Source organism: Mytilus edulis, chromosome 3 (genome assembly GCF_963676685.1).
Source record: "Mytilus edulis chromosome 3, xbMytEdul2.2, whole genome shotgun sequence".
Lineage (NCBI taxonomy): Eukaryota > Metazoa > Mollusca > Bivalvia > Mytilida > Mytilidae > Mytilus > Mytilus edulis.
In genome coordinates this window covers 96539278-96563793 of record NC_092346.1, presented here as the reverse complement: position 1 = coordinate 96563793, position 24516 = coordinate 96539278, and the positions used below count along the sequence as shown (strand labels likewise).

Below are 24516 nucleotides of genomic sequence, written 5' to 3'. Positions count from 1 at the left end.
TAGTATACAAATTAGTCAAAGTCTAAAATGGCCTATATTTGAACTCGACTGATTTTTACTCGACCAATCTGAATTGGTCTGAAATTTATTTGATATTTCTCGACAGCTATCTGAACAATACTTAACAGTCTGAATTTGTTCTCGATCTTAACTCGACAAGTTCCTTATCGTTTTTTACGCGTCTGAACCGTGATCGATTGAACTATTGAACAAGTAACAAAATAAAACAAATCCTACCTTAAGACTTTGTTAAGTTTCCTTTGTTCCTCATTTCCCTTAAAATCTTCATTGGAATTATGCTTTTATACAACGATTTCAGGTAAGTAACATTCAAGTTGTTCCATATGTCACGAATTTCACGTTACAGGTCTTTGGTATTATTTATGTTCGGAGTTCGTTTTTGCAGTTCCCTTTTTGACACCCACCAACAATTCTCAATTATATTGAGGTCGGGACTCTGAGCTGGCCAGTTCATGCTTTTTTGACCCGTTTCCTCACGAACATCTTAAACAGATCGGGCTCGATTGACGGGGGCATTATCATCTTGAAAAACGTAGTCATTATCTGGAAAATGACAAACAACCACTGGTCACAAGTAATTGTCAATAATGTCAATGTATTTTAAGGCATTTATGTTACCTTCGACAACAGCAATAGTTCCGACACCATGATAAGTGATGCATCCTCAGATCATTAAACTTTACTTGCGCTGAGATAGCGGGCAAATACAATCCGTCGGCCACTCTTCTCCGACCTTCCTCCAGACACTGACACGGGAATTCTGCCCAATGACTACATTGCACTCAACGCTGAGTTTACTTGACTCCAGTGTGCATTAACAGTTTTATTTAAATTTCCCCTGCAATATCCCACTCGTTTTTTCTCGTTGACATCACGGATACGAATTATTTTCTTTACTGACCGCTTGTGAAACCAATCAGAATATAATTTACGTTCAAATACTCTCATTAAAAATATTAGTAATTTCGGATAAAGATTTATGACGATATTTTTCACACATCGGGAAAGTTTTCTTATGTTCCGGTCATAATAGGATTTTGGTCTGTCTGTTTTCTATATCACCCCGATGTTCATACCTCTTCAAAAAACTGTAAACGGTACTCTGCTTATTGCCTGTAAATTTGACTATATCACTTTTTCTGTAACCGGCAGCATTTAATGCAGCGAGACGACTTTTCTGATCCGATGTCAGGCCTTGAAGGCATAAAACTTTGCTCAGTGCTCAGAGCACAAAAATCATGCTCGAAACATGAAATCAAGCATTTTGATTCTTGAGTCTGAGTACAAAAATTGTGCTCGAAAGTTTTATGACCGCAAGGCCTGATCTTTTATCTTACGACCCATTTTGCTTACATTAGCTAAAACGCAAGTGCAGACGTCTTTGACGTCATCACGCACGTGTCACAACCACATGTTTAGCCACATGATCATTCATATATATATATATATATATATATATTCATTGTCATTCCGGTTGTGACATGGAGACGACGGTAAAATCTTGTTTACCCTTCCATGTTGTTTTACGAATACTTATGTACTGTACATATATATCATCAAGTAAATGTAAACGAGGTGACCAAATACTCTAAAAATAGAATTGTGACTAATACTTTCAATGTTATTCAAAACTATTTGAATGTTTCAGATATATTTTGTGATCACTTGACACTTTTCACCATTAACTTATGCAATTAGACCTGGTATAGATTTATGGTATCCATTGAGATTCGTTAATAATGCAGTTTTGCCAAAACTAAAGACCTAGCATAAGAAGCATTTTTATAAGGTTTTATTACATCAGCACATAGGTGTATTACAGGCGAGATTACAGGTAAAAAGAAAGCCAAAATTTCCTTAAATTCGTGTATTACTTATCTAGTGAACTCAAAATCCTTCAGATTAAAAGTGTTATAGGATGTGTCATTTTTGAAAGAATGTTATTTAAAATGAACTACTCTTTGAGCAGGTGTGATCTTTTGAATGAGTTTGTCCCAAGCATAAGACAGCATCACTTTATACTTAACAATTAAACCGAAAAACAATTTTATTCATTTCTTTACAAATTTTTTTATCCCTTTTAGATATATATTATTTATAATTTGACAATTAAAATGTTTTTTTCCGTTAATGTTCAACTATTGTTAAATACACTCACCACATTAATTAATGACAAAATTATGACTATCAAATTCAAATGGCCAACCTAATGACTCGATCTTTTCTTCTCTTCTGTTCATGGAACTATGCAATAACGGATTAGTAAAATATTTGATTCATAATCAGGCATATATTGCATAAACCAGTTGAGACACAATATTTTTTCAATTCTGTACAGGTGATTTTAGCCTTTCAAAGTCAAGTAAGACTGCTAAGTATATTGTGGTATTGAAACGTGCTGTCATACAAGTGAGACGTCCCATTCACCATTTTCTAGATAAGAAAATGCCTGTACAAAGTAGGGAATATGACGATTGCTATCCATTCGTTTGATGTGTCTGAGATTTTAATTTTGCCATTTGATAAGGAATTCCCTTTATTGAATTTTCCTTGGAAATGAGTATTTTTGTAATTCTACTTTTTATTGTGAACCAAATAGCATGTCTGTATCTTTAAATAATTTTGAAGGGTATCAGAGTACTATATCGATGCGACCATTTAGGTGAAATGTTTACAATAGTTATCAAAGGTACCACGCTTATAGTTCAATACACCAGACATGCGTTTCGTTTACATAAGACTTAACAGTGAAGTCACGCTTTAATCAAAATATTAGTTACGAACATTTTCTAAAATAATTTCGGCTGCAATAAGCTATATGTCTTCAGTTAAATATGTGCAAATGTACATTCCAGTTCCACCCCAGGTTGGTTGGAGAAGTTGATAAAAAAAACTTAAATCTCGTCATATTTTGCTAGATTTTCCAATGATAAAGACTCTTAATCCAGCATTTTCGTTAGAAAGTTTCTGCAGCATTTTTATCTCTAGTCACATGATAAATCAGTTTAGTTTGGTTCATCACCCTCGGTCTGTTGATACCTTACTGAAAGACACAAGTTTTTACATTGTTGATGAATTTACAATGACTTCCGATTTATCAGGAAAAAAACATGCATTTAATAAATAGTTATTAGGTATTCATGCCACATATCCTTATTTTCATACAGTATAATCTCCTCGTTTTTTTTCCAAACGACTTAATATCATAAATATCCTAATCGTTTTGTTCTTTTGTTGACCTGAACTAATAAAAGGAGGGGTTGTGTTTAACGTCAAACCAGTTTGTTTTTAAAAACTGAACACCTTACATTTGCAATTGTACGTTTTAACAACAAAATACTATTTTTTCTTCATGTGACACTCATTCAATGAATATTTAGATGTTGTTGCATTTACACACTGATGTTCTTGTGCATCAACGATAGTACTCATTTGGAAATGGCAAATGTACTTTTAATCAGCTTTAGTCCAAACAGTCTTATGTAGACGAAACGCGCGTCTGACTATGTTATTATTAGCATGGTACCTTTGATAACTATTTACACCAGTGGGTCGATGCCACTGCTGGTGGACGTTTCGTCCTCGAGGGTATCACCAGCCCAGTAGTTAGCACACGCCGTTGACAGAAATCCGGATAACGAACTAAAACCAAGGGAAACACATCAACTGTAAGAGGAAAACAACAGAACACAGAAGTGCACAAAAAACAAACAACAATGTAACATTCATGGAAACGAACTACATGTATTAGAAAACAACTACTATATTCCCGTCTAGTTAAATCCAATTAAATAATGCACATTTTACAAAAATGCAATAAAAACAAGGATGATTGGTAACATTGCCAATGAGAAAACTAAACACTAGACTTTGAATAAACTGGTATTTAGCCATTATGGGCCACCGTATTCAACAAAGAAAAAACACATAAAAAACGACACGAAAAATGTAAAACATTCATTATTTATTGTTGATAATTTACAGGAAAAAAATCATTAGGGTTACAGCATGTGTGTTTTCATATATATATATCAATTTAATGTCTTTAAGACGGACTTACAGTTTGCAATTTTGTAAATATAGACCATACAATTTCCTTCATTAACTACTTTTACGGCTAAAACTGTACCACTTTCACTATGAAGTTTCGAGAAAAACAATATATATATCATGGAATGGATCGTTTATATGCACTATTTTTTTCCAATTATCAGCTTGAAAACTAATTGTAAAATCATTTACTACCTCTTCTTTCACTTTTGGTCGTTCTCAAAATTGCAATTTAGGCGCTTTCAGTGTGTATTAATACGGCAACATTATCAAGTTACATCTTTACAAGACGAGACATATATTCCAATTAAGATATATATAGTTATATCTGTCCAATGTGTTAACTTACATCTTAAGATAACAATGAGTGTCAGTTAACGGCAAAACGTTACGCAAGAAGGGATAATTTCAATTTCCCATTTCTGTATAGCAACATTCTATCAGCGCTTACAAATGCGTTATAAATCTCTTTTTTTATATACAATTTTCTAGGACTTGCATGTCCTATAAAGATTTGCTTTATATGAGAATACTACTGGCAAGACAGATAGATACTGCATCAAGGATTCTACGAGCTAAGGTTAAAGTCATCCATTCGAATGTTTGATGGATGCTATCGTGATATATTTGGCCGTAATCGATTACTTGTAACTGTATCACATGCGACTAAGGATAGCTTCCACTTGTCATAACTCCAGTTCCGTTGTGTTTTTCATAAATGCTACATTACCCAAAGCGACTAATTACCGAATGTGTACATGCTTTAGCAACACGTCAGTTGCATCATGTAGAGAATACACCATTATTAGTTTTGGATCACATAAGTTAAGTTTCTGTTTGAAAGATTGTTTGTGTGCTCAATCCTTCTTAGTCATGTGTGTTATTGTTGTTTGTCTGTTCGTTTTATTTACTTCAGGCATGATATTGTCTGTTTTAATTGATCTAATGATTTTCGAATTCCCCTTGTTATCTCATTCTGCCCTCTTTTTTTAAGTTGTTTTCAATGATTTTATGTCTATTTTGCTAGAGAATCAGTTGAGGGTCGAGGTCAATTGTAGTTGCAGGTTCTGTATTATTATGGCGACTTATTGTATCCCCCTTTTCATATACTATTAGTTTACCCTTTGTCTGTGGGCATTCATTTGAAGAAATACATAAGGTGTTTTTTTCAAATTAACTTATTGTTGTTAGCTGAAACACAAACATAGGAAGAAGATATCAAGGTACATTGACAACTCAAAAATCATATAAAAACATTTCTGCCAAGTTTTTTTGCCATGGCGTTGTTAGGTCTCGAGATATCTTTGCCTTTTTTTAGCTGTCAATTATATTTTATTTTTTCTCTCACTTTACTTCACTCCAGACTAGCCTTATCTTATTGTGCGCTGAAGTAAAACTGATCTTAATTTGACAAAAAGTATCGTTTTTTTAATCCATTTATGATTATTCTTTTTCATTTTAGAATGACGTTTTTGTGTCTTCCACCTCTTTATCAAAAATGTATACACACGCAAAAAATATTAAAAGAATTACCCTTATTGCATAATGTACAACAATATTCTCCGATTGTAAGTGAAGAACTACTTAGCAAATTGTAGAATAACAATCGAAAAATTAATAAGGCTATCATACCAATATTAATAAAAAAAACGATCTGAATAAATGTAAAAACAAAATCCAAGGTAATAAAATCACGGTATTCAGTCCAAAAAACTGACTAAAACACCAACCCACGAAACTTTTTCATTTCTTGAGAAAAATGTTGTGCAAAACTAGTTTTACAGCAAGCTTAATTCGCCGCTTGTAAGACAGTTGACTAAATTTTCGTTACATTGACCTACATATAAACAGAGCAATTAAAACATACATAATTGTAAGGTGACAATGTTTATAATCCAGCAGCCAACACTATGAAACATACATGTATTATAATTCAAATAACATATATATTATATGCCTGTAACTAGTCAGGAATATGACAGTTTTTATTCATTCGTGTTATGTGTTTGAGCTTTTAATTTTGTCATTTGATTAGAGACTCTCCGTTTTTAGTTTTCCTCGGATTTTTCTTTTTATCACAGAAATATGGCATATCTGATATTTATACATTATATATTTAATGGAAAAGAACGATTAAGACATCAGGTGGAATAAATTATCATTTATTTCTTGAATCACCTCACCCTCGCCTTTTATAAATTTCTGTAAGAAAAGAAAATTTTAGGTCATATGTATTATTTCAGTAGCTTCTAGATTATTTAAATAGAAAAACATAGTTGTTAGATATTGTTTCTGTATTTACGAAAACATAGTTGTTAGATATTGTTTCTGTATTTACGAAAACATAGTTGTTAGATATTGTTTCTGTATTTACGAAAACATAGTTGTTAGATATTGTTTCTGTATTTACGAAAACATAGTTGTTAGATATTGTTTCTGTATTTACGTCACCTTCTGTTGCTAAGTCTTTAGTTTTTTATGTTGTGTCTTGTGTACTATTATTTGTATGTTTGTATTTTCTTTTTTAGCCATTGCGTTGTTTGTTTCTTTTCGATCTATGAATTTAAATGTAAAAAGTTGTTTTTACTAACCAACATATTGTCATACACAAAACACTATGCAGCTGTATTTAATAATTAAAAATTCCTTACATAGATGAAGCTTCTGTTTTTAAAATAAAATACAAGAAGATAAATTGTGTTCTTTCTGTATCAATTGATTCAGGCGAATTACAATTATAATTTGCGTAATCAACATTAAGCTGAACAGTACATTTCTATCTCATATTCATAATTAGGTTAATGAAGATAACTGTTTATATTTGTAGTATTTCCTTTAATTCTAAAAATAAATTGAAAAAAAGTAAGAAATATATAATTGAAAAAACATTTACCAGATGACTACTTTGTATCAGTACGCGTCCCCTTCACTATAATATCCTTCGCTAGATAATACTGGCACTTTATCCTTATAACTGTCTTTGTTTGACACCACTGCAACTTTTTCATTATACTTTCCTTGGTCCTTGTCATTATAAACTGGATCATCGTATGATACTTTGCTGTTGACTGCATTTTCATGCTGTATGTTTATGTCTTCCTTTTCACTCAAGTGTCGTTTATGTTGGTATTCGCGTTCTCTGATTTGTTTTTTGTGTTGAATTGCAGACGCCAACAGGTGTAATTTAGCGTGGTTATGAAGTTTTGCAACGTGTTTATTTGATACTTCTTTCAAAGTCTGGATGTGTTTACCAATTGCTTTGTTTAAACCATAAAGGTGGTTTTTCGCAACTTTTTTTACTCGTCCAACATGGCTGTTTGCTACTTCATCGATATCGTTGACATTATCATCTGCGGTCTGTGCAATATCGTTAACATGATCATCGGCAATCTTAGCAACGTCGTTTGCATGATCATCGGCAATTTGAGCAACATCCTTACCATGGCTATGTGCAGTCTTTGCTATGTTGTCGACATAATCTTCTGCAAAGGGAGCAGCGTCATCATAACCATTATCTGCAAAGTAGTTGAAGTCACCATCTGTAGACTGCGCAATGTCGTTGACATTATTTAGATCAGAAGGCAATGAAGTACTAGCATGACCTGAAACATAACAACAATGATATAATAAAAGTTAATACCCAAGGTGAATTCGAAGAGAGGAAATTCCATTCAAACTGTATACACCAACAAAGAAACGACGAGAAAACAATTGTCTTATTTCTGACATGGTTCAGACATTTTCCGATATCTAAAGCAACGTTTCTGTAGTTAATAGTACAGCACAGAAAACATAATAACCCGTTCAAACGTATTCGATAAAATGCAAATTTAGTAACTTATAAGTATTAATGTATACACAATGGACATCAAAATATAAAAATACAGGATTCTGAATCAACACTCTAAATTCTTCTTATCAGGAACGCATAAAGCAACACGGAGAAACTGAATAATATGAATTTTTTTTAAGCAATGGTGATAAGAAGTAAAAGAGGGACGAAAGATACCAAAGGGACAGTCAAACTCGTAAATCGAAAATAAACTGATAACGCCATGGCTAAAAACAATATGAAATGCTTAATGCGTTCCTGATAAGAAAAATTCGGAGTATTGATTCAGAATCATGCATATTTATATTGTTATGTACATCGTGTATACATTCAAACTTATAAATTACTTAAGGGGGCTCGCGGGTCTAAATCGGGGTTTTTTCTTATTATAGGATTTCGCCAAATTTTTCTATAAATGAACTTCATCTTATACTTAATAGAAAAATAAAATAAAATACAGGGTCAACGTTCATAAATTTACGCTCACAATCTACCTTCGAAAGAAGCATACATTTTTGTAAAAGTATTTATTTCTGCTGAACTAATAAGAGAAATAGAGGTAGTATTGAAATAAAATAAGAACTAAATTGCAAAAATCACTAAAAAATGTTCAGCTTATTTGAAAATAATAATAAAAAATATAGGACACCGATGAGTTGAAAAATAATATTTCTATTTTAATGCCAAAAAAGGCATTTTTGCACCAAAGGGAGATAAATTGGAGCTTTTTCCATGATATATACATTTTTTAAGTCGTGTGGGGCCAAAACGAATGGATTTTCTGGAATGATTTTTGTACCATATGATAAAGTAATAACAAATAAAGAAACAAATAAAATGTGCAATGAAAAAAAAAATGTTTTCTAAAACTTGTATACCCTCGAACCTCCTTTATATGCGTTTATCGGAAAAGTGTGAACGGGTAAATTATGTTTTCTGTACTGTACTATCAACATCAGAAACTTTGCTGTTGATATTATATCGGAAAATGTCTGAACCATGTCAGATATATGACAGTTGATTCCGAATCAACACTCTGAATTCTTCTTATCAGGAACGCGTAAAGCAACACGGAGAAACTGAATAATATGATTGTTTATGCAATGGTGATAAGTAGTCAAACATTACTCACAATAGCCTACAATTATCGGCTCTGTTCCAAAGTATGCAAATAACAAGCTTTCTTACATACTCCTTATTATACTTCTGCTTACTCTGCCATGTAATGTATTAAAAAGTAAAATCACAAAATTACTCCGAGGAAAATTCCAAACGGAAAGTCCCTAATCAAATGGCAATCAAACGCTCTTACATGTCATACGATTGGATAACAACTGTCATATTCCAGACCTGGTACATGAATTTTCTTATGAAGAGAATAGTGGACTAATTCTGGTTGTATAGCTAGCTAAACCTCACACTTGTATGACAGTCGAATGAAATTCATTTATATTGAAAACAATGTATGAACAAAACAAAACAGACATTTTGGGTAAAATGGCCAAAACTAAGGGTAAAGCAGTCAATGTGTTGTTATTAATGTTGTCTCAATAATCTTTACATCAGTGTATTATTCTAATGCAATCATTTTGTATCAATGGTTCTGATTAGATGACAGTTAGTGTAAAATTCTGTATCTCCCTGTCTGTAACTAAGGAAGCCAACATTTAGAATAGCTAAATGTATTGACATGTAATTTCTACAATAATAAGCCAAAAAACTCACATGTTGCACGTAAAAATCTTATCTTTATCAAATTGTATTACATTCTGAAGCAGCACAGAAGCCAGAAAACGCCTGGTGTTTATGTTTGACGACGGAACCATACCTATGACGTCACCTAGTGTATGGACCAAAGAAGATAACATCTTTTCGCGGAATTTTCTTTAATGAAGATTTTACACTAAAACAATGATTGAAATTTATTTATGAACTTGTTTTGCATTAGAATAGAGATAACTGTATTTTATTTAAAGCTTTGCGGACGTCCATTGGTAGTTTTACTGTCGCAAATACCCGTTAACCTGTCACCGCTACGCGTCGCCAGGTAAACTAAATTTGCGACAGTAAAACTACTGATCTTCAAATACAATACAGTTATCTCTTAATTTCTTTAAGTTCATTGACATAACATTGAAATAGGAACTTGTCCTAAATTTATGACAATAGTGTTTGGTGTTTTTATCACAGACAATATATGCACCAATAAAACCAATTGCTGAATGGAAATATTTTTACGTAGAATTATAGATAGCCCTATCTGTATTTGGCAATTTCTTATTCTGTTGCACTGATATGCATTTTGTTAACATGACGCGCGTTATTAAAATAACCGTTTTTGATAGTTAATTATATATAAAAAAAAAAAACAATCGGTTTAGATCGCTTATAAAATGTGCAAATGCATTTACATATATTCAATCCAATTGTAAAACTTTTAAGTTAGATAGAGAAAAGTATGTCATGAATCTTATTATTTCGAATGATAGATTAAAGTTATTTTTCCTAACCATGAAAATGAACAATCATAAATCATAGCATTCAATTTATTGACGTGAGTTAAATTGCATACTATTTTGTTTTGTAGCAAGAAAACGATTTTTTCTCTAGTTTTCGTTTTCTCAAAGCACACCATGAGAAAAATAGAATACTCCTATTTCAAATCTATATATTGAATGAGTATGAATTAGCATGGCAGTACAAATGTTGCATGTTTGGTATATCTGATCTCGTTTTTTTGGAGATAATGCGATTCCCCCGGTTTTTTTATTACCTTCAGTTGTCTCTCATTTGTCAATTAACGAGATATGAGCGTCGGTGTGCTGCTGTCGCCTTAATTTGGCAAATTCTATTGAAACATTCTAGTAGTTTCCTTTTTGATAACTTCCATTATGGTTACAAAAATGAACAATTCAGTATGATCCGTCGCTTTAAAAATTCTCTCCGATCTCTACCTTTTGTTTTATTCATGAAACTTCTTTTTACAAAAGTTTAAAAAAAAGTCTTTAACAAAACATTAATACCTCCACCTTAGCAGTTGGGTACGTCATTGAGGATCTTGTCATGATTGTAATGAACAGCAGTCTTCATATGAGTTACATTAACGTTCTTATTAAATTTAATAATTTTCAGCACACATAATATTTTTTTTTAAATAAAAAAAGAAGATGTGGTATGATTACCAATGAGACAAATCTCCAAAAGAGAGCAAAATGACATAGAAATTAACAACTATAGGTCACCGTACGGCCTTCAACAATGAGCAAAGCCCATACCGCATAGTCAGCTATAAAAGGCCCCTAATTGACAATGTAAAACATATTATTAAGAATAAAACTGTGTATTTGATTGTTTGCTGTCATGAATTAATCACTGAATCCTCAAAAACGCATTTGTGTTCGCTTAATTTGATAAAAGAATACAAAATGCATTACTGCATCAAGCCATCTATTGTACAATTAACAGGTGCAAAAATAGTGTTTGCTATACTCGTACTTGTAAGGCCTCCGGTAACCCTGATTCCTTTTTGAACAAGCGGTAATGGGAATATTTGTGTTACGTAACAGTTGATTTTAGGGTCCTCTTCGAAGTCCGGGTTTACTATGTCTAATTCTATGAAAATGTTTACAACTATTCGGCTTAAACAACTAAATTTTGAAGTGCCGGTGTAAAGTGCATGATAAAAGCGATACATGTACATTTTTCACCGTCGGAAATATGAAATGTATTCGTACTCGCTACGAAACAGACAAAAAGGTCGGCGAGTATTTTTTTATGTCCTCTTTCTAAATTAGTAAATTTGTTTAATATTTCCGACAATGAACATACATTTTTTATTTAAAATTACAACTGAAAAAAAAAATACTTGCTAGTAAACTTGTATCGTTTATGACGAGGTGATCTTGACAATGATGTTTTTGCTGTTCATAAAACGATCAGATGGTAATAAATAGAAACATCAATGGTTATCTATCCAAACAAAATTATCTAACATAGCCGACTTATAATTTTATATGCACCACCAGAGCTCCAGTTAAGAATTCACAAACTAGGGTTTTTACCCCTCCATTTTTTTTATCTAATTAAGTGAAATAGTTTTTCATTTGCATTATTAATTCCAGTTCATCCATCAGACATATTTCAAATTGGGTTTTTCACCACCTAGTTCCTTAATGTTATGGGTTTTTTTTAACTATAAAAATGTTTTGCATAATTGTATTTACAAAAATATGGATTTACTTGTCCCTTATTAGAACTTTTGGTTTCCGATGCTGACTTTATATAAGTAATTTGGCCTTTCATGTTCCAACTGATTTAGTGCTGATGACGGTTCTTACCCTGTTATCTTTATAAAACGATCATGTTTATGGCACGCAAAAACGCCTAGACTCGCCATTGCACGACCCCATGCGTTCAAGCGACGCTTCCTGACAACATTATCTGAGTCTTGTTATCTAACGCTAATTTGATAAAGACAGAACATATCGAGATGTTTTCATCACCACGTGTAACTTAAGCAACGGAAACTTTTAATCAACAGGGACCCTTTCAGCGCCTTATTTTTAGAACGAAACGACATTTCTGATTTTCAATATAACAAAAATAGTTTTACGCGACCACTATTTAATAGATGTGATAAGGGTAAATAACGCACACGATAGCGACTAAAATCGTTAAGAACTCATGGTTTGACAAATTATTGGTTATACCTTTGCATGAATTGGGTTTTAGAACGCAGCAACGAGCACTTGCATTGGGTTTTCAATTATTTGTATTGCGTCATCACGCAAATACGCAGCTTATCTGGAGCTCTGCACCACGCAAGTTTCGTGTACTAAGTACTTTCAGTAGCATTTGAAATACATTTATTGTGAAGCCAAATCAAAAACTAACATTGAACGCAATACATTTTGCACATTTCTAACCAAGTGTAATATTTATATCTGCTTTGAGGACCTATGATGAGTGTTCTGTTCACGAAACGATCTGATGCATTACTTTAAAAGCTTGGTATCATTGATACTATAAAGATCACTGCTAACTTCTTATTAGAACTTTCAGAACAATCTGTCATAGAACTTTTCAATACTGTCCTAGAACAGTTCTACCGTAAACGTTCTACCATAGAACTGTTCTAAGTAGTACTGTCAGAATCAGTTCTAGGTAGAACTAACCAAATCAGTTCTAGGTTGAACTGTCAGGATCAGTTCTAGGGTAGAACTGTCTAAAACTGTTCTAGGTAGAACTGCCCAAATCAGTTCTAGTCGCAGAACTGTCAGCAACACTGACCAAATCAGTTCTAATCGTAAAAATGTTATAGTCGTAACTCTACTTTAGCCGTAGAACTGTTCTAGTCGAAGCACTATTTTAGCCGTATAATTGTTTTAGTCGTAGAACAGTTCTTGTCGTAGAACTGTTCTAGTCATGGAACTGTTTAAAACTGTTCTAGTGTAGAACTGTAAGGATCAGTTCTAGGTAGAACTGTCTGAAGCAATTCCAGGTAAAACTTACTGAATTAGTTCTAAGATTAGAACTGATCTAGCTAGAACTGTCTAAAAGGTGTCAGTAACAGTAACAGTTCTACAGACTGTCCTACGACAGTTCTCCTGACAGATTTTAACAGATTTGATGCGAGGTTAGAAGTGATCATCACTGTACATTTTCATAACCACTAGATCGAAACATGCATTGTAGATTGGTTGATGTTTTGTCAAGTTGTAGCATGTACTAAAGTGTTGTTATCGTATATCAATTTTAGGATATTGTTTGTTTACTCACTGTTTGTTCGATTAATGATGATGATGTCAATATTGTATCTCAAAGCATAACTGAACATAGCCAGATTAAAGAATTGGTCATCTTTGTACTTCGAGAACATAGTATGATTCTATGTGGACAAAACGCGTGTGTGCCGTGTAAAATGAAAAGCCTTGTATTTTTATATGTTTATTCAAACAATGATGTTGATCTTTTTTTGAGATTTGAAAACCTGGACATTATTTTGTTGACTGCCAGAAAACAGTTTAAAGTAAGCATACCTTGCATACTCGAATATAGATGTTGGTTTCCTAACTGCACAAGACATTCGTTGCCGTCACCGTATGATTCAAGACATTCTTGCCAAAGTCTCATAAATCTGCGTCGACCACCTCTCAGACGGTATGCTAAATAGAAAGTTATAATAGAAATAATTCAGTTTTGAAACGATAAGAAATATTTATGCAGTTATCAAACCGTTTACATTTTATTTCAATTACTACAAAAACAGCAATAGATATGTCAATTTGTTTTAATAACAGTACGGTTACCTCATTTAGTTACCAGATGCAATTTTCGATAATCATTGTCCATTTTAGTGATGCTCGAGGCCAAAAAAGCCGAAAATAAAATACAAAAGTAAGTACCCACGTTGAACAGACCTAATATGGCTCAAGGTAATACCCAACAAGTACAGGAACACAGATCTATGCACTAGCTGGGGACTGAATATATATATAATCTATTTTAATTGTTATTCCACTCATTAATGTTCCCACTGTTTTGTGGTAAAAAATGAACTCCACATTGAATAAAATATGACATTATCTCAGTTATCAGTATTTTGTTGAGGTTTTTTAGTTTTAAGTTGCTTAACTTTTCGTTTTGTACAAATAACAGATATGTTCAGCATTAATTTGAATCCGTTTTGTGCATAAAACCTTACCGTAAGAACATTCATTACAGAAAAATATATAACAAAAAAAAAGATTGTGTGAATATCAGATTGGCAAATGTATGATAAGAGCCATTATTTTGGATTTGAAATTATGATATTTTTATTGATAAAGAAACATGTCGATAGTAACTTGACTCTTTAGTCCAGAAAATGTGGAAATTGACAAGATCGAGCTAAAAGAACAATTTACAAATTAATACATCACGTAGCAAAATATCGGGCGTGGTACAGTTGTTTCTTATTATAAATGACTTGGTCTGAAAATGAGGCTATTTTTGGAAGGTTTTTAATACTTTTTTTATATTCAAATTTTAGGGGGGAAAAGTGGCCTTATCGTACCTTCTTCTTAAAAGTGAATCACCAGTCATATTTTAAAACAAATAATCTATTTAAAATGTTAGCAGTAATCGATGAAATATGACAATAATATCGGTTTTATCTGGGTAAGTAAGTTAAATTTCAAAAATAGGCAAGGAATAATTTTTAAGAAATATCTTCAGATAATATAAAATATGTCAGATATACATTCTGGAAGATAATTCACACATTTCTGTTGTGAATACCATTTACTTCAATTATAAAATTTTATTGTTAATAGTCATGAATTTCATTTCATATTTGTTTGAAAAAAACTAGAACGATGGATTAAAAAAACTAGAGGCTCTAAAGACCCTTAGTCGCTCACCTTGGTCTATGTGCATAGTAAACAAAGGACACGCATGGTTTCATGAAAAAAAAATTGTGTTTTGGTGTTGGTGATGTGTTTGTAGATCATACTTTACTGAACAATGTTGCTGCTTACAATTATCTCTATCTATAATGAACTTGCCCAGAAGTGACAGAGGAAAACATTTTGAAAACTATTACAAAAAGTTACAAAATTTATGAAATTAGGATAACAGTCTTATAACATCACAAGAAATAAAACAAATTACTGTTTCTTTGAGATCTTCAACAAAATATCGTATAATGAGCAATTTGAAGACGACTGACCTTTTTGGTGAGGGTCAATTATCATTTTTATTATAATACATCATCCATGATATTTTATTACAGCACAGGAAACCAATGATATTTTAAAACTAATATCGAAAATGTAGGTACACGCCGCTAATATAAACAGTGATACAACTTTAATAAAGGAGCAAAGTTCTTATTTCTTCCACGTTGCGCGTATTTATTCTAACAAAAGGCAATAGCCAACAATATGTTTATACACCCGTTAAAATTTTGAAGGGACGTATTATGGTATACAAATGCCCGCGTCCGTCTGTCCGTCGTAAACATGGTACATCATATTATCCAAACTGAACATGGTTCTTTTTTCAGTCATGATGGTCAAACGATCTGTTTAATTTTAAGTGAATTTTTTTAGTTACAGGACTTCGTAACTAAAACAGGTTTTTTTCACAGTTCGTGCTGTATCTCAAATACGATTTATGAATATTACTTAAACATTTACACATTTCTTAGTTATATCAATCTGAAGATCTGTATATACTTTTTTGAGGATGATTCAAAATTTGATTTTAGAGTTATTGAGTTTATGACAAAAAGAGGGGATTTTCACATGTCCTGCCGTATCTCAGAAATTATTTATATTCATTGCATAAAACTTCACATACTTTTTTGTTAAATTATTCTTAAGATCTGTATACTTTTGCGTGATGATTCTTTAATTCATTTTTTAGTTCTTGAATTTTGATTGAGCTTCAATATGGGGATCATATAAAACATGTTGTGATATACAAACTTCCTATTGAACAAGAATAATGAATAAGTCAATATATACTTATAATGACTTCCTGTACAACCCCCGAGTTATTTTAAAACATGAATTATGGGTTTTTTTCATAAGACGACGGACGTCATCAACTTTTTTTCATGGTTTTCTACGGTTCAAAATGAAATTTAGAATTAAATTATAAGAAATGACTGTAATGTTTTTTCTGTCTATTCGAAATAACATTAAAAAAAATGTGGTGCACACTGTTAAATAACCCGCTACGCGCGTTATTCGTTGTGCACCAAATTTTTTATGTTATTTCTTCATAAACAGAAAAAATATTACAGTCATTCCTTAAAGGATTTTAATCGCAACTAATCCAATCGTTTTTGCCAAATAAAAAAATTCAAAGTTATAGTTTCATTGTTTGGACAAAAGCATTCTTTAGCAAATTGAAGATTCTCCTTTATAAGATTTCGCTTTTGTTTTCTGACCACATAAAACAGAAGATGTGTTATAATTGCTAATTAGACAACTCTCAACAAGAAACAAACATGACACAGAAATTAATAAATATAGTTCACCGTACGGTCTTCAACAATTTTATCATCAGCAGATTTGCTCTAAATGCTTTGGTTTCAGAAATATGAGCCAAAAACTGCATTTTTCACTATGTACTATTTTTCGCCATGTCGGCCATCTTTGTTCGCGGGAGGGGTCATCGGACACATTTTTTAAACTATATACACAAATAATGAAAGTGGACAAGTTTGGTTAAATTTATCTTGGCAGTTTCAGAGGTGAAGATTTTTGTAAAACATTACAAAAATTTACAAAAAATGTTAAAAATTGACTATAAAGGGCAATTTATCCTATAGGGTCCAACTGACCATTTTGGTCATGTTTGACTTAATTGTAGATCTTACTTTGCTGAAATTTATTGCTGTTAACAGTTTTTCTCTATCTATAATAATATTCAAGATAATAACCAAAAACGGCAAATTTCCTTAAAAATATCAATTTAGGGGCAGCAACGCAACAACGGGTTCTCCGATTCATCTGAAAATTTCAGAACATATAGATCTTGTCCTGATAAACAAGTTTACCTATTTCATATTTGCTTTAAATGCTTTGGTTTCAGAAATATAAGCCAAAATCTACATTTTATTCATATGTTCTATTTTTATACATTAACAGCTCACTTGTAAACCAAATCACCTCCTGAGACTCATCATGTAGCACCTGTCTTATATGTCTTACAATGTAGAACTAAGACAGTGATTTTTATGGCATTAATTATATTTATGAAATAAATTACTTACTGTTTCCTCCATAGTAGATAATGCCATGTCTTATTCTCAAATCGAATCCTGATCCATCATCATTGAAATTTCCCTCAAAAATATGTGTGTGGACATGTCTATGAACAGCAGCTTGGTGTCTGTGGATATGCGTATGAGCAACAACATGTCTGTGAACATGATTGTGTACAACTTGATGTCTGTGAACATGACTGTGTACAACTTGATGACTGTGAACATGCGTGTGTCTAACTTTGTGTGTATGGACATGCTTGTGTTCAACGTTGTGTTTGTGAACATGACTGTGTACAACGCGATGTGTGTGAACATGTCTATGTTCAACGTTGTGTTTGTGAACATGCTTATGTAGAACATGATGCTTGTGAACATGTGTGTGCTCAACGTTATGTTTGTGAACATGACTATGTAGAACTTGATGCTTGTGAACATGTTTGTGTAGAACGTTATGTTTGTGAACATGTGAGTGTAAAACATTGTGTTTATGCACATGTTTATGTAGAACGTTATGTTTGTGAACATGTGAGTGTAAAACATTGTGTTTATGCACATGTGTATGTAGAACTTTATGATTATGAACATGTGAGTGTAAAACACGATGGTTGTGCACATGTTTATGTAGAACGTGGTGTTTGTGAACATGTGAGTGTAAAACACGATGGTTGTGCACATGTTTATGAAGAACGCGGTGATTGTGAACATGTGAGTGTAAAACTTTATGTTTATGAACATGGCTATGTAAAACGCGATGTTTGTGAAGATGTTTATGTAGAACGCGATGCTTGTGAATGTGGCCATGTAAAACATTATGCCTGTGAATGTGTACATGTCGAACGCGGTGCCTGTGTAAATGTCCATGTAAAACCCTATGTTTATGAACATGCTTATGTAAAACACGGTGGTTGTGAACATGCCCATGCAAAACACGATGTCTGTGAAGATGCCGATGTAGAACACGATGCTTGTGAACATGACCATGCAAAACACGATGCCTGTGAATATGCCGATGTAGGACGCGATGCCTGTGAACATGTCCATGTAGAACACGATGTCTGTGTACGTGTCTATGTGAAAGGCGGTGTCTGTGAACATGAATATGTCGACGGCTATGCCTGTGGTTAATCCTGTGGGTAATAGCTCTTTCGTAATGACTCTTGTGACCAATACTGTGACCTGTTAATATATATATACAGATTTGATGACACTTGATCTTTCATTACTAGATGTATCTAGGAGTTAACTACTCATAAAAATTCTTATTAATGGTTACACAAGGAATGGTGCAATAGTAGAAACCCTAAAAACTTTCTAGTTTTCCTTCTGATAAAGTATTGATATATAAGTTTACTTGTTCTAACTTTCTAAACTTGTTTCCTTTTCGTCCTATTTCGTTTTGTTTTTGTCATGGCGTTGTCAGTCCGACATATGTATCTCGACATATAGCAGTTACTGTTATGTATCCATAGTGTCTTCTCTTTTTAGGCTTACATCAACGTTGTTGTAAATCATGCACAAATAACAGTCCAATAAAATATTTGGATGAATCTAAACTTTTGGAAAACCGGTAATGAAAACAGTCTTTATACATTAAGTGCGCCCGATGCGCTTTTCTAATGTTACCTTCATTAGGAACGTTCAAATCCAAATATTTGAATTCCTAGAATGTACAAGAGTTTGAAAAAGTGGGAAGTAATGTAACCATGCAAAATTGATATGAAAAGAATCCCTATTGGTAATTTCAAAGAGGGATGAGATATTTGGAGAAGTTAAAAGCCAATAACCACAGCTAGAATATGCAAACAATATATAGAACTGATACACATTTATCGTATCTAGAAGTATGTCTGTCGTTTTAAATGCATTAAACGTATAATAAGGTTATTCTGTGTTATTCAAACAAAACAACTTTGTTAAGACAACACGTTACAAACGTTGTTCACTTGCCTATACAATTGGTTCTCTGTATATGTCCTTTCTAAATACGAATGATAAAGTCAAGAGTCGAGATAATGTATTGTTTGATTTCGTTTTGTTTCGTACGTTTCAAGGACGTTTCGGTGTAGCTGGCTTTTTCGTCCCTATAAGATAATTAACAACTTGCAGAATTGTTGTAAATAAAATTATGTTATAGTGAGCAAAGATCTTTATTAGAATAAAAAAAAAGGTAAAAACAATACCAGCTCTTATTAAGATTTAAAAATGCGGAATCCAATTAAACTAACAAAATCAAACATATAAACCAACGGAACGGAATTTTATACAGAAAGGGGAACGAGAAATACCAGAGGGAAAGTCAAACTCATAGATTGAAAATAAACTGATAACGCCATGGCTAAACATAAAAAGACAAACAGACAAATAATAGTACAGAAGACACAACATAGAAAATTAAAGACTAAGCAACACGAACCCCACAAAAAAACTTGGGATGATCTCAGTTTCCGAAAGGGTAAGAAGATCCTGCTCCTCATGTGGCACCCGTCGTGTTGCTTATTTTATTACAAATCCGGTAAATAGTCTAATTCGGTAGGTCATATTCGTGAAAAAGGAAGGGTATTGTAGTTACGGCATAAGGAACATATCCGCTATCATATGTGAAACGTTTATTTCATAACGGTCAACCGACTCGTGATGGCGTCCGTAAAATTTACGAAGGGATGATTTCAAATATATAATTTGGAACTCTTGGTTTAATAGCTTCCTTGTGAGCAGCAATTCTTTATCAAGAAAATCATGATAGAATTACAAGTCCGGAAATATCGTATCAATATATACCCTGTAATTAGAGGTATCGGTAATTTGTATATTTTCCCTTTGATCTTACTGCCTAATATTTTCGAGTATCATTGTACTGGCTGTATCACTCAAAATATTAGGCATACATCGTGTGACGTCATAATTACCGATAAACATAACAATAGGTAGTTTCGTTTTTGATACTGACTATATCATGTGGAATATCTTAACTCGCCCTAACGGGCTCGTCTTGATATTCCACATGATATAGTCAGTATCAAAAACGAAACTACCTATTATTCTATATATCCCTTCTTTTGGTTGTCTTTCTAACGAGGAACATAATTTTTTAGTTACAATGGAGAGCTAGCAGAAAGAGAAATTTACCTGTGCGTAATGTGAGTAATCTTTAAGATTTTTAAATCTTTTAATTACATTAATTTGTTGTTCAGCTAAATACTTTTGACATCAGAATTTTTTTTCATGAAAATAAGTTAAACTGCCGATACATCACTTTCAATTCATCATGTTTTGCTTTGGCAAATGCCGTTCCTGTCCGATATGGAACCAGTCTACGATTGACAAAGGGAAGTAATTTGTTTAAAAAGTGTGTAATAACAGAATCAAATCGGTAATTGGCAAGTGGACTATTGGGAGATATATACTTCGAATGTAAGCACTGCTGGAATGTTGATACATAGAATTGGAAAGTCCATAATTGAGAAGCTGAAATCATCTCTTTTGTCGTAGAGTTTTGTTTTCAACCGACCCTGATTGTCAATTTTTAGAGGTAGGTGAAGATATGAGGCAGACTTATCTGTATCTGTAGTATCATTTCACTCTAGTTCGATGAGAGAACATTATCTATATAGCAGGACGTAAAATTAAAGGATATTGCTAACTTCTTATTATTCTTCCTGCGAAGTTCCTGTATAAAGTCAGTCTCATAATAATAGAGAAAAAAGTCGGCAAGTAGTTATCAAAGGTACCAGGATTATAATTTAATACGCCAGACGCGAGTTTCGTCTACATAAGACTCACAAGTGACGCTCAGATCAAAATAATTATAAAGCCAAACAAATACAAAGTGGAAGAGCATTATATTGAGGACCCAAAATTCCATAACAGTTTGCCAAACACTGCTAATGTAATCTATCCCTGGGATATGAACATTCTTAGTATTTTTTATAAAAATTCATGTTTTGTTAAGAAGAGGGCACACTTGGTTAGAGAAAATGTGTGTTTGAACCCTCTGGAAATCAATTGTTTTGTGCTTTTTTACCTTGTTTATGCATTATATTGTGTAGCTACTAACATGTTACTGTTATTTGTGTATACACAAGTTACATACACAACATATTCTGTAGATTATTCATTTTAAGTTTTCGATAAATTTGAATCAAATATTTACTATCCAAATATGCCTACTTCGTCATCTTCTAACTTTTATATTCTGTATAGTTTCATTCATATCTTTTTGTTTCTACAGAAAATCCACACGTAATCCAAAACCAAGAAGAAATTGATAATTAACGTAAACGGATGGAAAGAATAATTTACGTAAATGGATGTGAAATGGAAGCGTACGTTTGGCATCGCTTAAGAATATGCAGATCAGAAAATTAATGAAATAATGGATTTTTCACAATTTTCAGTTTGTCCATTGCCGCATTCTCCACTCTCAAATCATTAAATTGTTTTGAGTGTATCAAAATGTTTGTTTTTTCCAAATTAAAATCAATATAATCCATGTTGGAGCATCACGAACACGTGCAGTTAAAAGGAGACATTTCACCAGTTAGAGTAGAAGACGTTATTTTGGTGGTTTTTTTTAAGCGAATCATTTTATTCTTTGTTGTTTTACATTTTCGTTTTTCCTGTTTGGACAGTATGTTTCGGACTATATTAATATATTCAACTTATTGTTTCAATTAACTCTCGGAAACTCCACTTTTTTGACACACCTACATTTGTACAAGATTTGAACATAGTTAATTCTTCAAACTTATCGTTACATTTTTGCAAGAAGACGACGTTATAGAGATAAAACAAAATAAAGACATAATCTGTTGTTTAATTTATTGTTCTTTTGAGGAACATTTGACATTGAATAGACTTACTTAAACGTCGTTGGTTTACATTAAAGTAGAAATTTTATATAAAAAATGCTTTGTTTTCTGTGTCTTTGTCCGTAAGACTCTGAAACTACATTTTATTTAAAATAGTGCTTTGTGAGTACCTAATACATGACATTAAAAACTTTAAATGTGTTGGGTGATATTCAAGTAGAAATTGTATATACCTACCTCCTAGTTCTCCATGAGTCTCTTCTCCAACAGATTCTGCAACTACCACTGAAATACAAAAGATAAAGGTAGAATACTATATAAACAGAAAGCCGAAGTGTTGAGAAGACTTTAGAGACCACATAAGCGGTTAACTTAAAATGAAGACTTAAGCAATAGGCATGCTATCAAATCAAATCATACTTAAGCTACATGCTAAATATGTATCACTATGGTAGCTTCTCAACTAAGCATACGAATTTATTCTGGAAAATAATTGTACTTTCTCTGGAAAACGCAATGATTTGAAGATCATTTTCCAAATGTTTATTCAAATCTTAAATCCATTTAATATAACAGACAAGAAAACGGATCTGCATACCACTATCATTATTTGTATAAAATACTGTCACAGAAATCATGGTAAATAAAAACACAGGCGAGAGCACGAAATATAGTATACCTAGCACAGCAGTAATTAGCAGGAGGGAAAACAATCCCCGCTTCATGATGACAGATTTCTTTAAAATGCTCCTGAAAGATTTCTGTTTGACCAGTTCAGTTGTTACTTTTAAAATGAAGCCCCCTCCATATAAAAAAACTAATTAAGCTAGTTATATAGTACATGGTGTCACGCAAGATGTTACCGTTTTATACATGTAATGGTACACATTTAAAGTTTGTCTACTGAAATAAAACCATGTTTCTTCTATTGAAATCTCTCTATATGTTTGTCATGAGCAGTATAACAATACTTATCTACGTGTAATCCATTTGCAACATATATGATCACATACAAAGTCAAAGAAAACAATGTTAGTGATCATTGGATCGTACAAATAGTTCACATGTTCCGTGCACAGTATTTATCGATATTGATACATTTATATACACAATAAGAAGATGTGGTAAGATTACCAATGAGACAACTATCCTCCATAGTTTTAAAGTGCTAAAAGGGTAACGTTGACATCTTACTGCACCAGATGCATAAATCAATTTCTCTAACTTTTTGGATATTTTCACATTTCTCGATCAGTGTGGGAAATATAGATTCCTACACTGCAACAAGTGTGTTACGATATTTCTTCACTCGAGACATTTACATTTTTTCATTAAAAGCGCGAGTCTTGTGGAGCCCTTTTAAATAATTAAAATTGAACTGTAGAGAGAGGAGAAATGTCGTAATACACGAGTTATAGTGTCAGAATGTTTTTCTCTAATTATGTGTTTTCTTCCTGATTCCAAGACTTCAGAAAGTTGTGTTCTTTATATGCGACGTCATATCAGGCATAGTCGCGTTTTTTCATGACGTCATGATAGGAAAATTCAAAAGAAACTAAGAAATTTTGAAATTTTTAGATGGAAACTTATTCACTATATTGCCATGCAATGAACTATTAAAAAAGTGGAAAACAACTGAGGAAAATTTATGTAAAGCATTGTAAACAAAAAGATAAATATGAAAACTTTTTTGTCAACTGCTCATTTAATACAGACTTTCTAAAAATAGCAATGAAATTAATGAAACTAAGAATAGACAAACACATCTTAAGTCTTGAAAATCTAGTAAAATGGTACAAAATTGAAGACCCAGCATACTTTGATATCAACAACATACTAACAATAATATCCTTTTCAATATATAAAGCATATTATGTCTCAGATTAAAAGACCAAAAAAAAATATTTTGAAAATTTTCCAAAAAGAATTTCAGATATTATTGAAATGAACAATTTTAGAAACAAAAATAATAGTAAAAAAAATCTAAAAACAAATAGATTCATTGAAAATTATCAAATGAATCAGAATTAAATCAATTTCAAATGTTT

The 24516-nt window shown here is 32.4% G+C and overlaps 1 protein-coding gene across 1 annotated transcript; it reads right to left on the bottom strand.

Moving 5' to 3' along the window:
- Window positions 1-6217: 6217 nt before the first annotated feature.
- On the bottom strand, window positions 6218-23417 carry LOC139517861 (uncharacterized). The gene is made up of 6 exons (XM_071309330.1): window positions 23148-23417; window positions 22706-22753; window positions 17667-18836; window positions 13942-14067; window positions 6965-7673; window positions 6218-6273 (listed from the first exon to the last, which is right to left on the bottom strand). Exons 1-5 carry the CDS (start codon window positions 23191-23193, stop codon window positions 6982-6984), a joined length of 2082 nt encoding a protein of 693 aa, XP_071165431.1. The 5' UTR covers window positions 23194-23417; the 3' UTR covers window positions 6218-6273; window positions 6965-6981.
- Between the last annotated feature and the right edge of the window lie 1099 nt (window positions 23418-24516).

What these genes read in the sequence shown, in the direction of transcription:
- LOC139517861 (XM_071309330.1), bottom strand. Translation starts at nt 23,193, where the DNA reads ATGAAGCGGGGATTGTTTTCCCTCCTGCTAATTACTGCTGTGCTAG. An exon ending in TATCTACTATGGAGGAAACA is followed by an intron (nt 14,068 to 17,666) that starts GTAAGTAATTTA and finishes CTTTCTATTTAG; the next exon opens with CATACCGTCTGAGAGGTGGT. An exon ending in TCTATATTCGAGTATGCAAG is followed by an intron (nt 7,674 to 13,941) that starts GTATGCTTACTT and finishes GTTATGTTTCAG; the next exon opens with GTCATGCTAGTACTTCATTG.